The sequence below is a fragment of the Manis pentadactyla genome, chromosome 7 (assembly GCF_030020395.1).
Source record: "Manis pentadactyla isolate mManPen7 chromosome 7, mManPen7.hap1, whole genome shotgun sequence".
Lineage (NCBI taxonomy): Eukaryota > Metazoa > Chordata > Mammalia > Pholidota > Manidae > Manis > Manis pentadactyla.
The window spans coordinates 58028354-58042982 of NC_080025.1; the positions used below are offsets into that span (position 1 = coordinate 58028354).

Below are 14629 nucleotides of genomic sequence, written 5' to 3' on the forward strand. Positions count from 1 at the left end.
GGTCCTTATGGGCTTGCAGAAGCCCTGCAACCAGGAAGTCAAGTGGCTTTCCCACCTTGCTGCATTTAGCAATAGAAAAGGCAGGATTCAGATCTAGGTTTGTCTGATTTCAAAGCTTGTATTCCTAAACATTCTCCTAAGTGACCTTCCAATACCCTCCACATTCTATGCATTTGCCAGAACAGTGGTAAGATACAGATCCTCAACTTCGCCCTACTTGTCCTCCCTGATTTTATTTTACTTGCTTCTGGCCACTTACACAATTCATCAAAGACAGCTTGTTTGCTTCTCCCCACCTCTACTGGCTTAAGGGAAAGTCCAGCATCATTCTTCTCAGCAGCTTATCACCTCCTCCCCCAATTTATGGACAGGGTCTCGGCTTATCATCCAGGTCACTGATGAAGATGCTGTCACCATCTTGGCCAGCAATGGGCCCCTGTGAGCTCTGCTGGGTAGCCCTCTGGCCTGGCCTGAGACCCTGCTAACCAATCTTTTTTTGCCTCTGTTGCCAGGGCCACTCACCCCCAGTAGCTGTGTGGTGTGACCAAACTTTCCCAGTTTACTAAGGGTGTGAGGTTGGGTGGGAGGGAGCCCAAAACTGTGCAAAGGCCAGGAGAGATTATATACCATGCTTCCTCGTTGACCACCAGACCTGATACTCTGCCACAAAATTATATTAGAGTCATCTGGCAGATTTTCTTATTTACCATTCCCTGTGGCTGATTCCCCTGTTTTCTGTTTGCTTAAGGTGTTCACAAATTGGCTTTCTGAAAATTTTCCCAATCTTTAATCCAGATTTAAAAAAAAATAACCATTTATTTATTGGTCAGGATTTACATAGAGCCTCCTATATCTGTTGTACCTTGGTAGGACTTTGTAGCTCCATCATTCAGGCTGATTCTTAGTGACTGTCTGACTCCCAGCCTTTAAGAGTGGCCCAAGTATTTCCTCAACTTAAAGAACTTAAACTTTGCCCTGAGAGCAGCCCTCTGAATGCATCTACAAAAGCCAAAAAGAATTTCTTCTTGGAGGGTCTTTTAAAATAGAGTAAATTCCTTTTTATTTGGGATGACTGAAATGCAGCTTAGAAAGCAAGAGGCTGAGAGAGATGGCCCTTCCTAGGACCTGCCAGTAAGTCAGAGATCCTCAAAATCCTGTAGGGTCGCTAGCACAGGCTCATGGGCCTTTGTTGAAGGAACTGGTAGGAAGAAATCATCATCAGAAACATGCGCCACAGCACAGCAGATACCATATGTCTTCAGGGTCCTGCCTGTCAATTGCTTCCCTGCCCTGCCCTGGTAAGTGGAGCACAGCTGGCAATGATTTCTGCAGGCCTAAAGCTTTTCTGAACTGTTCTTTTAAGGCTTATCGGTTGATGATAAAAGAACAAATCATGATCACCAGGAAAGTGTAGATGGCGGGAGAGCAGCTGGCTCTGAGACCCATTGGTGGCCCTTGAAATAGCCCCATAAGAATCTCCACCTCTGTTCTTTTGCAGACTCACTGAGCAGGGAGGGCAATCTACTTAGTGTCAGAAGAACCATTTTTCTTATAGCCAGAGGACCCTTCTGGTCCCCAAAGAAAAATTCAGACAGGCTGAGCCCCCAGGAAGAAGGCATGGCAGCCCAGGAGAAGCAAGGTAGCCATCTCCCCCAACAGAGCGAGAAGGGTGGGGAGTACTGTGGCTGTGGGATCTCCTCCCAGGACCCCAGACAGAGCCACAGAGATAACAAGGAGATAACTACTCCCAGTATATTAGACACAGCAGGGGGATGAGCTGCAGCCCGGGCTCCCTGAAAGAGTTCATCCCGAGCAAGAGAACAAAACAGGCCTTATGAAAGCAGTGGGGGAAGAGCCGGGACTCGACTTTCCCTTTCAAATACTGCTGCTCAAAGAGAGGAAAATGGTGAGCTGATAAATGCAACTAATTGTGAGCTCTGGGAAGTGTGTGAGTGCGCCCCTTAGGACGAAAGGGGAAGGAACTCGAGGGGCTTTGGCTGACGTTGGAGATAACTGCCAGGCTTGCTTATCGCAGGAGCAAACAGAAGAGTCAGTCTTCGGGTATTGCCAGTACCCGTCCACCCAGTGCCTAAGAGCACGTGTAGGCGTTTGAGTGATTGATGAGACCCAGACGTTGGGGGAGACGCCCAGACTGTGAGGCAGGACTCAGACTCTTTTGACTTCTTCCCAAATGGAAAAAAATGAAACCTGTTATTCAGAGCCCACTGTCCAGGGCAGGAAAAGTGATGGCAGAGGAAATAGGGGCACTGAGAGAGAGGACATGGGAGAAAGCAGAAGCCAGTTCTGACATGACAGTTTCCAGACAGCCGCACTGTCCCTCCCTGGAGTGCAGACACAGGCAGAGACCTGCATGCAACAAGCAGGGGCTGCGACTCACAATAGCTGCTTAGGTGAGCCAGAGCGCTTTCTAAAAAAAAGCTGGAATCTGGGATTGGTTCTCCACATCATGTGGAACCACCTTATGATTATTTCCTCCTTTATTCATCTGTTTAAGATGGGGTGTCGGGGAACTGTTGCCAGTAGTGGGAAGAAAGAACACGAAACACTTGGACCAGTAGCTTATGTTTATACTGGAGATTGAGGGTGGGCAAGTCAAAAAGGAGTGTTTTTCACAGAGACACCCCACCCTTCTCATTTCCCCTGGGGATGTTTGACCCTTACCACCATCACCGAGCTGCTTGCTTCCCTTTTTGCTCCAAACTCCGAGCAGAAGTACCTTCTCAGCTCAGGCCAGAGGCAGGTTACCTTAGAGGGGAAGCCCAAAACCTGTGGGGCAGAGAAGGGAGACTAAAGGAAAAGTGTCAGGGGCAGCTCCCAGCTTCTCCCCCTTCCCTCTAGTAGTGCCTTCTCCATGAGTTAACGGACACCCTTAGAATTCCCACCCACAACAACTCACGTTCTCCTCGCATTGCCAAGATGTGGCCCACTTACCTGGCGTTAGGGGGTTTACTCAGGGGCTCAGCTCCTTACTGACTCACCTGGTCTTTGAGACCTTTGAAACATTATCGATCAGATTTTTCCCCCAACATTTCCCATTCCAATCCAAAAAATTTCAGTGCCAGAAGACTTCACTTTGTTTCTCATGGGTCCCAATTCCACATCCAGCCTATGGGTACTAAGATTGAAGTCTAACCAGAGTTCCAGAAGCATTGGCAGTAGAGGTCTGAATGGACCACACGTCATGTAGTGGAGAAAATTTCAAATTAGGAGATTAGTCACAGACATGAGCTGGCCTGGCTCAAGCTCAGTAACACACACTTGGGAAGAAGCAACATCAAAGAAGTGAGTCACCTGCTGCTGTTCCAGGGGCCAGACCTGGTGCACCTGTGCCCTGTGGCTGCCGTAAGGGGCACATTGGAGCTGGACATTGACTTCAGGGGAGAGGTGAAGACTACTGTGAGCATTTGAGAACCACTTGGCTTGGTTTTTAAACTTATTTTCGTTTGTGCAATTGCTCTGGATTATTCTCTCCCAACATCATATCTTTGCTGAGCTCATGAGTACTCAATATGTGCCCAGGGCATGTTCCACAGAAACTGGAGGCCTTCCCTTTATTCATTCCAGCTCATGCAATAAGAGCTTGATCTTAGAACTTAAAGTACTAGCGTCCTTTCCTGAACTTACTTGTCTTCACAAGGAAGTATATCAGAGAAGGCTACTCAGGGTGCTAGAGTATCACCCAGCTACTAGTCTACATCTTCACATCATCACTTGAAGCATTTTTTCTTTTTTGCTAAAGAGAAAAGTCAACAGACCAGAACAAAGATAACAAATCAATGAGAGCTTTTTAAGCAGGCTATTATAATATGTATTGTTAAATTCAGAATATTGAAGTATAAGTCGCATGAGTTTTGTAATGGGGAGGTGGGTGTTTGTACATTTTTACTTGTAAAATACAACAAAATTTACCATCTTAACCACTGTTAATGTACAGTTCAGTGATGTTAAGTACATTCCCACGGTAGTGAAGCCAGTCTCCAGGACTCTCTTTTGTCTTGCAAAACTGCCAGTTGATGCCCATTACAGAAATCCCAGCCCCTCCTCCCCCCAGCTCCTGGCAGCCACTGTTCTGCTCTCTGGATCCATGAATCTGACCACTCTGGGTATCTCATATAACTGGAATCATGGAGTATTCATCTTTTTCTGACTGGCTTATTTCACTTAGCTTGGTGTCCTCAATGTTCATCCATATATCAGAATTTCCTTCCTTTTGAAGGCTAAATAATACTCCATTATATGTATGTACCACATTTTGTTTATCTGTTCATCCACTAATGGACACTTTGGTTGCTTCCACCTTTTGGCCATTGTAACGCTGCTATGAAGTTGAGCATACAATTGTCTCTTTAAGACCCTGAGTTCTATAATTTGTGTCTTTTAAAATTGAGTGAAAGGATGAGCCCAGAAGAATTCCATATCCCATTGTTCTGCATTTTTTAACCTTTGGGAGAAAATCAAGAATGCGACACTAATTTCACCAGGTACAGTAGTGTCTTTATAGCCTCTTCATGTGCTGGCTTTTCAGGGTTTCTTGTGCTGTTCTTAAGCGGTATGTGACTGCTCTAAGAATTGCCATTAAATGGAAGGTAGAAGTTCAGTGATTGAGAGACTCTGATCAAAGGCAGACCTGTCATTGACTTAGTGCATTACTAAAACCCACCACTCCAGTTTCCCCTCACCTGGGATTTGGAGTCCCACGCCACCCATTCCAAGCCAAGAAGGTCCTAGGGTACAGCAGGTGAAGTCCAGCAGCAGTCAGCACCACCACTGAGTGCCCTTCTCACTAGACCTATAAATAGCACCTGTCATCCCATCCAAAGTCCGAAAAGGGACCGGGACTGAGGGTTGCTGAAATAAGTTCATGAAAGACTTGATCAGAGAAATGGTCTGTGAATGAATCTTAGAGAACGGAGAACCAGCCAGCCATGTGGACAGATAAGACTCCTCCCCTGCAAAGCCAGCCTCTCTTTCATGCCCTACATTGTCTGCAGGAATGTATAACATTCTAGATGATTCATCATTCAGATAGTTCAGTCTGCTCCACTCTCAGCTCAGAGATGATGATTGGGGCAGGGAGCCCGGGGGTAGGGGGAAGGAATGAAGTGTTAGCATCCTGCCCTCCTGCAAGGAGGAAAGGAAATTTGGTTCAGTAACAAAGCAAGTCTCATCTCATCTTTTAAGACCCAAAGACAGAGTCCTCCACAGCCCCCCAGACACAGGGTTCTCCAGCATTAAATGCACAGAAATCAAATGCATATCTGTTACAGGAGAAATAGCAGCAGGGAAGTGGGATGGTGACAAATTCTGAAGAGCAAATATACACCTTTGTGCTCTGTCTTCTTAAAATTCATCCTCTCACCTGCCAGCCTTGAGAATTGCCTGTTTACATAACTAGATGCCTAAAATGGAATATTAGATAATGTTACATGGCGGCTCACTCATTTTGAGCCCATCCCCAGGATATGAGTGATGCAGAAGTCCTCCAACAGCATGTAACATGGCCCGCTGGCCTGCAGCCATGCCTCCGTGCAGTGTGAGCCTGTCAGCACTCCTGAGCTAAGCAGATGTCAGGCCAGTCACTGGGATGGGAGACCAGCTGAGCACAGGGGCAGGGAGGAGGTGGCACATTGTCTTCAGGGGATAAACAGGATCTCTTCCTGAGCTTCACAGTGGACACCTTGTTCCACCCAAGGTGCTCCCTTGGAGCCTGCGGACACACAGAGGCTGAGAAGGGGGAAGCTGCGGGATCTATGGGGACAACCAGTACAGGAGGTAATCAGCCAGCTCTGATGCCATCCTGGCACTGGGCCAGCCTTGCACCCCCTGTTGGTCCTTTTCACAGCACAAATCTCCCTCCCATCAAAACAGGAACCATGCTGCTCGCTTATAGGAGGAATATAAATAAGTGATACAGAAGTGTTCTGATAATGATAAGTGGGTGTAGCTTCTCAGCAACCCAGATATATCAAAGAAGGCAACTGTGTGTGTTTGTTCATTTATTTTTCAGCGTTCCGGTTCCTGTAGTCAGTTTAGAGAAAATTCCTAACCTAATGAAGGCAGATGGTGCCAATGTCAAAATGAACTCTGCAACCACTACTGCAGTCACCGCCTGCTCCATCTCATCCTCTGCTGTCTCCACCCCACCTTTAATTAAGCCGGTCTTGATGTCCAAATCAGTGCCACCTTCCCCAGAGAAGATCTTGAATGGCAAAGGAATTCTGTCCACCACAATAGACAAGAAACACCAAAATGGCACCAAAACCAATAACAAGCCTTACCGGAGACTGTCAGGTACGCATCTGTGTCCTTAGAATCTGGCTCATGATTAGATGCAATTCAGCTGCACCTCTAACTGAGGAGTGATGTGTTCTTATATTTAAGCAGGTCTGTTTCATTTTAAGAGGGACACAGAGTTTACCTACAATCAGGAACCCCCCCCCGAAAAATGCAAGGGAGAAACTGGTTTTCTTTTTCTGGGGCCAGATGAGGTCTCTCTCCAGGCTTATGCTTTGCGGGAGTTAACCTAGAGACCCAGGAGGCAGGGTGCTGTGCGCCAGCCCCAGCAGCCCGAGGGTTCTGAGGTCCTGGCGTCAGGCCGACAGGCTGCAGTGCCTCTGGGTTCTGTGGAAGCCTCGCTGCTGTGAAGGTGGCTGGCCCACAGGGGTACCTCATGGTACAGCCTTGTGCTCCCTTCAGTGCTGTCTTCCCCACTCTCCTTAGTCTACTCGGTTTCCAGGTTGATGCTGTTGTCTGGGGCTACAGCTGCCTTTCCCATATAATAAAGTTGAAATTCCTATTTGGGACGCCTGGACTGGCTCAGCAGGCAGGGTGTGTGGGTCTCTCTTGGACCTACTTCTCAGTTGTCTGAGCAGGCACTTGGGGTTCCCACAGAGGTGCACGTGGCCAGTTTTTGAGGCAGTGGTTGCCCTTGGGGCCCCCATGTGGATGATACTGGCTTTGGATCTGTTGCAGAACTAAATCCGGCAGTTCTACTTGATCCAAAAGGCTAAGAAAAACTAAAGTTTATAATTTATTCACATACCCTGGGCATTTATCAAATGTGGGCCAGAAAAAAGAAAATAGTGAAAGCCACTCAGAGAGAAATTATGTCACCTGGAATGAGTATAATTCTTAAGCACCCCAAGAATTGTGGGTCATTTCTGTGTTGTACTTTGTGTTTATCTGTATTTCAGTTTTTTTGTCTTACATCTGTAACTTTTAAAGAAATTATTTCTTAAAAGTGTCTTGGACTCAGAGCATTCAAATAACACAGGCGTTTTACCCTAAAAACCTCTCTATGTACTGTTCACCCACTATCAAGAAAGAAAGGTAGAGCCTGGTGCTCTGAGAGCATGTGGGGCCTCCCTGTGTGGCTCTCTGGCTCTCCTGGTTCTTTTCTTGAATGGAAAGGTCAATTCCAAGCTGCAGGGGTAGGTGGCACTGTCCCTGGAAGACCAGCAGGCCTGGCCAGGCACCGTGTCTGGATGCAAAGCATGACCAGGGCTTCCAGCCCGCACCCCAAACTGAAGTCATTTGGGGGTTGTTTGCTGTTTGTTGGTTTTGCGTTTTGTTGGTGGTTCTGTCTCATTGGGTCTTTTGCTTGTTTCTATCTCGCTTTCACACTTGGCAGCCAGCTCGTGCCTCCAGCCAAACAGCCTGCTCAGTTCCAGGCGCATACGAGTCCTGGTGTGGATCGGGGCCGAGGCCGGCTGCCGGGCCTGCGGGACGAAGGTCCGTGCCAGGCTCCTGGGGCCTGGTGCCCAGGCCCTGCTTGGTAGGCAGACAGGGCTTGAAAACAGGCATCTCCAGGCCTACTAGCTTTCTGTTCTTAAAAGTGAAGCTTAAAAAAAAGAAAAAGAAAAAGACATGACAAAAGCAGAAAAGGAGTGGAAGGCATTTTGATAGCCACCTGGGAAATCTTAAGATCTAGGAATGGTTGTACTGCACACATCATTGTTAGCTCTGTCCCAAACACCCCACGACCCCTAAACCTTCTTTTAGAAATAGACCACATTCATTTATCGTGCTCAGAGTTTACTGCACCAATTTCAGGTTGCTTTCAGGCTAGGTAACCTCTTCTTAGTGTACTGCCATTTGAAGCTTCTTAAGGAGACATTCCACCAAATTCATACCTACCCACCCTCACTGCCCACCCACACTGCCACCCATGTCCCTGCAGGCCCAGAAGAGCTGTGTCTTCCTGCTCTGCAGGCCTCAGTGTTTGTTCAGTGCCTTTCCAAAACAGCACAGGCCATCTGACAGATGCAGCTTGAAAGCCCAAAGGGTTCTTAAGAGATTGTCTCAGCTCCCCTTCTTTTCCAGGGGAGGAGAGTGTTTTTGTAATTGAGAGGGGACAAATGTTCCTAAATGGGCCCAGAAAAGAACAGGTTCCTTAGGACTAACCTCAACATGAGCCATCAACAGTCCAATGGAAGGCAGGAAGCTGGGGAAAGCCTGGCCTCCCTTCAACCATCCTTCATCCCAGCGGGCCAGCCTGCCCGGGCCAGTTCCCATGAGAAGCAACAGACCTCGTGCTGGGGCAGAGCAGGCTGTGAGACAGCGGGCCCTGCCCTCTGTGCATCTTCAAGTTCAGACTCACAGAAGACTTTTCCCCTGCCTGCAACACCCCCAGAATGTTTCTGTCAGGTGCACGATTTTTCTGGTCAGTGAGACTGTGTGGAAAGCCTGTAGTGAGGGCTTTGCAAAGCCCAGAGACAGAAAGAGATGGGTCACACTGACACGTCAAGGAATAATCTCCCACTTAACTGGCTAAAACTAGCTGGAGGGCAGGGTGGGGGAGGGGAGCGATGAATTCTCAGAGCTGCCCAGACAAAAGCGGCCCTTGGGCCTCAGGTGGCTCTCCTTGGTCTGCAGCCAGCCCTGCTCAAAGTACTAAGTGCCCACGGAATCGTTTCAAGTGGGATAAATGTGAGAGTAGCCTGGCCTCTTTCCCTCTTGGTCTGCCCCTCTTCCGAAGCTGGACTTGGAACTTGGGGTTCAGAGGGAAGCAGCATTTTCCCCTGAGCGGTTCTTGCAGCATTTTAGCAGCCGGTTGAGAAAAAACAAAAAAACAAAAAACCAGATTGCCTGACAATGTCTCACTTGTTGGTGCAAATGTGCATTTTTTTTTAATGTAGTCTTAATGCCAAATTCTATTTAGTCTCCCTTTTTCTTATATTTTTTGTTTGTTTCTTAAACCAGAGAGAGAATTTGACCCAAATAAACACTGTGGAGTATTGGATCCCGAGACAAAGAAACCTTGCACAAGATCCCTCACCTGCAAGGTATTTCTCTTTCCATAAAAAATACTTCCTGCTCTGGCTGGGGCCTTTGTCGAAATGTTTGCATGCCACTCTCTGCACACGGCAGGGTGTGGAACCTCGACATGACCCCCAGCTGTTCTTTGTAAGGGAAATGCTTTCTTCTCTTCCATGGTAGCAGAGTGCCTGCCTCAAGCTGGCTGGCTTTTTAAGAAGGAAAAAAAAAATAGGCTTCCCCTGTTACTTGTGAGGCCAGACAGTAAATTGTATTTATAGGCACTCACAGGCGGTTCTAAGCCCTGCTACGTTTTAATGTATGCAGGAGCGGCGGCGACGGCGGCCTGAAAGGCAGCCCTGGAGGGGAGGACGGGCAGCCGCACCCGCATCCGGCCACACCGGGGCGGCCAGGGGCACAGCTGACCCAAGGCAGCAGCCACTGGGTAGCCCCCAGCCCCATATTTTGTTCTGAACTGCTAGTGCTTCTTGGGACCGAGGCTGTGGGCCCCCACCTGGTGGCCCTGTGTGTCTGGGCCAAAGCGAGCCTCCCACCTGCGCCTGGGTGAACTCTAGCTCTCCCTCACCATTGCCTTCACCAGAGAGGTTCTCGTGGGTCCTGCGCTGAAGCTTGTGATCTTATGCCATTTTTTTTGGAGGAAGCTTTGGCTTCTTAACGCCAGGAGCATAGGGCATGGTCGCGTTTGTGTGGTCTCTGCCTCTTCCCAGCCGCAGAACAGGAGCTGTTGCCTTGAACTTGACTTTGCAGGCACCTCTAAATGCCCATGAATTGCTGTTTCTGAGATGGAGGGCCTGGGGAAGCAGGTTTATGTGCTGATCAAAGAGGCTGTGCTTTTCATCTCTCTTCTCCTTAGACACATTCACTGAGCCATCGGAGGGCAGTCCCAGGCCGGAAAAAGCAATTTGACCTCCTTCTGGCGGAGCACAAAGCCAAGTCCCGGGAAAAAGAAATTAAAGATAAGGAGCATCTCCTGACTTCCTCAAGGGAAGTACTTCCAAACCTGCCTGGGCCGGCGGCACAGGACTGTCTGCCAGGATCTTCAGGGAGCTCTGGGCCAGAACCTAAAGTCGCGTCCCCTGCAAAATCCAGGCCACCTAACTCTGTGCTTCCTAGGTAAGTCCCGCCTTGGTGATAGAAGCCCCGAGTCCTTGGACAAGTGACTCTGCCTTGCGGGGTCGTGTGTGGTCTGATCACATGTCAAACGGAAGTCAGATTAGTCCAACCTTATAAGGCGGTTGTGACGTTTAAATGAGATAAGTTGTGTGAGGGGCTCAACCACATTGTGTTCGGTGGATTTTACTGCTGTGGTCATGACTATCATCACTGTTGCCATCATCCTTCCTGGCAGACCTGTATCAGTCAGTATGTGTTTTTGCAGAGCCAGAGTAAGCTGGGAATAAATACCTGGAAGGATGACATATCAGCCACCAGGCAACTTTCTGGTTGTCTGGGTTTTTAGATGAGTTGAACATTCCTGGAGCAGAATGGGGGACACCTGGGTAGATGGAATAGTCAGCACAGCTTAGGAGCCCATTTGCCACACTGCTCTGTGACTTTCCCCTGTGATCACGGGGTAGGGGAAATTGGTCTGAGACAGTTAAGTTTCCCCCACACCAAGCAAGCTGAGCCCCTTGTTTGGGGTTTTATTTGGTTGGCCTGGGCAGAAAGAAACCTAAACAAAATGAAAACCCATTTGGATTAAGAGCAGTTTGAAATCCACGTGTGTCTGTTTTGATGGGCAGTGGAGTGCCTGTTGAGCCGCAGACCAGTTTCCAGTAATAGGACAGGGAACCCTTCATTCAAAAATACTCACCGAGCGCTTGCTCTGGAAGCCAGGTACTGCGTCAGGTTCTCCCAGGCAGAGGTGCAGAGAGGGATGAAACGATCCAGCTCTTCAAGAATTTAGAGTTTAGATGATAAGAGTGACATAGCCATAACTTCATACAAAGGACATTAGTAATACAATGTGAAAAGTGCACCTAATAGTCTTATCTAATGATGCTTAATGCAACCAGTGTGTCTTAAAGGGGAAAATACAGTCAGCAAGTGGGCGTTGAGAACATTGTCCTAAAAGAAGGGGAAAGAGTTGATTTTTACAACTAAAACAAATATCTGATGCCAGTTGTCACTGATCTACCAGATTTTCACCCTCAGCCCTGCCATGGTGGTGCAGGCCTGACCCAGTTTGACAGCCAGAGACCCTCTTTTGGAAACGCTGGCCTCAGCTTCAGGCATTCAGAAGGACGCAGTCTGAGGGAATTGCCCCCCACTCACATTTCCGTGGTCACAACCATTGTCATGTTGCCGTCACCTCTTTAGGTACCACATCACCTTGTGAGACCACTTCATAACACTTCTCACCCTGATGCTGGGTGTTGGTGACGAATATGGCCCTTGCTTAGAGCTGAGGAGGCAGTTCTGTTCCGAACTTCTGGGAGGGGCTTCAGTTCTACACACAGTGGCTTTCAAAGTTCTGTGTGGCTATAGAACCTCTATGATCCCACAGAAACTTACAGGTGCCCAATATAACAGCAGTCCGCCTCACCTGCAGTTAGCTCAGCCTGCTCTTGTCACGCATGGCCAGAGCCCACTGTCCTCCAGCCCGCCCTAGCGATCGTCTCGGATTCCCCACGGACTCCAGGGACCCAGTCGGAAACCCTCTTTTGTTGTACACTTCTCCAGCCACTTGACTGATGGAGGCCCTTTTCACCCAAGCAGTGGGTACCAGGCTTACCAGAGAAGCTGGGGGTAGCCATTAAAAAAATAAAACAGGCAGCTCTTCTTCTGTCTGATCCTTTTTGGTTTAATTTTCATGGGTATCTTTGACAATAGAGAAACACCAGCTGCTTATGTTCCTGTAAGGAAGCAGAATAAAGGGAGAGGGAAGTGAACCAGCAAAAACAATGACTCTGAAAGAGGCACACATCACAGATGTTGGTAATAGAATGATTTTTGAGGGTGCTTTTTGAGATTGGTATTGGCCCCAGAAAACTCAGGATGAACTCTGTTCCAAAGCTAGTGGAAAATAATGTCCTCTTTCACTTGTTTTAGGTTAGGATGAGACCCCATGCAATCAGAGATTTAAGTGTGATCAGATTGAGTGTCTTCCCATAAAACTCAAAACAACATTTATTTTCCTCATGCTAATGATATGCAGTATATGTAGAGAGATATTTCAGTCACACTAAATATCTATAATTATTAGCAAAAAAAAAAAATTATCACACATGAATGGAATTACCATTATCCCATCCCAATCGTGAATTCCTTCTACAGGAAATGCTAACATGTGTGAATTTATTTTTTCACATAACCTTTTTGGTAATCTTGAAAATATTTCAGTTCTCATGTTTTTGAATTGCAACCCATTCTTGTCAGAGGTTCCTAAAAACCCAAAAAGAGTTGGGTCTAGAATTGGGAGAGAGAGCTGAAGTCAGATAACATGGGTTGCAACAAAACTGGAAGAGCAAATCTCAGCTCCATGCTCACTAACTAGATGAGTGTGGTCGTGTTTCCCAGCCTCTCTAACCTTAAAGTGCTCATCTGTGAAGTGGAGCTAAGGAGAATTGAGATGAAGTGCCAACCTCATAATAAGCACTCAGTGAATGGCAGCTATTAATAAGTGGTGGTAGCTGTTAGTAAGTGGTGGTATTCAGGGGGAAAGCGAGGGGGGCAAACCAAGGCCTTGGTGCCTCTTGACTTCCACTTGCCTTTCCTCCTCACCTCTGTCCCCAAACTGTAAGAGAACACATTCCTTGCCCCAAAGAGCCCAGAGGCCATGGGTGACCAGCCCAACCAAACCCATCATCTCTGCTGGAAAGGTAGGCTGCAGAAGTCTCTGGGCACATTCCCTGCAATCTCTTAAATGCGCACACATCTCATCTTAACATATAAAATGGCAAAATCCAATGACTCTTACACTGGCAAGGGCTGCAGAAAACAGGCAGAAGAGCCCAGATACCTGGAAAAGGGCAGAGATGAGTCTGGAGTGAAAGCAACTTCAGTTTGTGACTCATGAGGATAGTGTTATTGCCATACTGCCAGCCACTTCTCTCCTTGACTTAGGTTTGCTACATCCGTCTCTCAGGATAGGGGGCTTGGCAGTCAAGCAGATAGAGTCATCTCATTTTCACCTCTTATGGGCATTGCAACCACTTTCCTCATCTGAGAAATGTAGATAATAGTTACGCACATAAAGCAAGTGTAGCTTGGATGAGAAAATGTATGTGACATGCCTCACACCTAGTAGGGAGCCAGTTAAGATCAGCTGCCTTGTGTTCTCTTCCCCAAAGCACTCGGACAGACTGGTGCATATGTTTCCTCAAAGTGGCAGAATGGGGACTTTCTCTGAGTATCCCTGAGTGGAACTGGACAGGGACCGTCATCCCATGCATTGTGGTTAGACCAGACTGGTAAGGGGAGAGGGGAGGGGCAATGTAATGTTGAGGATAAAGGGTGGATAGCAGCTTAACGAATGTGAGTGGCCTTTGCAGTGCTTTCCCAGGACTTCTGCTCCACTCCCATCACTCCTTGCCATGCCTTGTCTTGTCTTTTCTGAGCCACAAGCCAGGTCTAGCGACCTCCTTCCCTCCAGGTTCCACCTGGACTACAGCCATCAGAGCTGGAAGGTCTTGAAAGCATCCACCACTCCATCATTGCCAGAAGGGAGCATCCATCCTGAGTGAGACAAGCCCAGAAAGGAGATGATTCAGAACTGCTTCTCAGCATGCGTGTGCACACCATCATTCATTCATGTGTCTGTCTGTGCTCTCAGAGCTGATTCTGCTCTGGAGCCCACCGCTTCCAGACTTGGCTTTACTCTCCTGGATTTTCCTTCCCTCATCTCTGCTCTTATTATCTGGCAGCTGGAACTTACTGTCGAATGTTTCAACCTTTTCTTTTTCTTAATTTTTAAAATGAAAGTAATATAGGTGCATAGTTCAAAAGTGACATGGTGCTAAAGCCTTGGAATGAAAAGCAGTAGTTGCTGCCATTCTGAAACCGTCTATATCCTTTCCACGTTAGAGCACCTGCTTCCTGGATCCCAGGATCCTTCCTCTCTTGGTTTGCTCGTTTATTTTGGTGGAGTATCTCCTCCATTAGCTTCCTGTTAAAAGATGCATGGGAGGTCAATTTCTAGAAGCCTTATACACCTGGAAATGTTTTTATTCTACCCTCACACTTAATTGGTAATCTCTCTGAGTATATAACTGGATTTAAGTCATTTCCCTACAGATTTTTAAAGATATTTTTCCATTGGCTTCTAGCATCAAAGGTTTTTATTGAGAAGTTTAATATTGCTGTGATTTCCATCTCTTTGCACCCGACCAGT

The 14629-nt window shown here is 47.6% G+C and overlaps 1 protein-coding gene across 10 annotated transcripts in view; it reads left to right on the forward strand.

Annotated features, from left to right (window-relative positions):
- Positions 1–14629, forward strand: part of ATXN7L1 (ataxin 7 like 1) — a 224426-nt gene that overhangs the window by 179994 nt on the left and 29803 nt on the right. For all 10 annotated transcript variants that reach the window (XM_036892387.2, XM_036892388.2, XM_036892386.2 and 7 more), the window contains 3 exons: positions 6029–6312; positions 9223–9305; positions 10151–10410. In XM_036892387.2, the coding sequence (XP_036748282.2) occupies positions 6029–6312; positions 9223–9305; positions 10151–10410 (627 nt within the window). The remainder of the gene's footprint in view (positions 1–6028; positions 6313–9222; positions 9306–10150; positions 10411–14629) is intronic.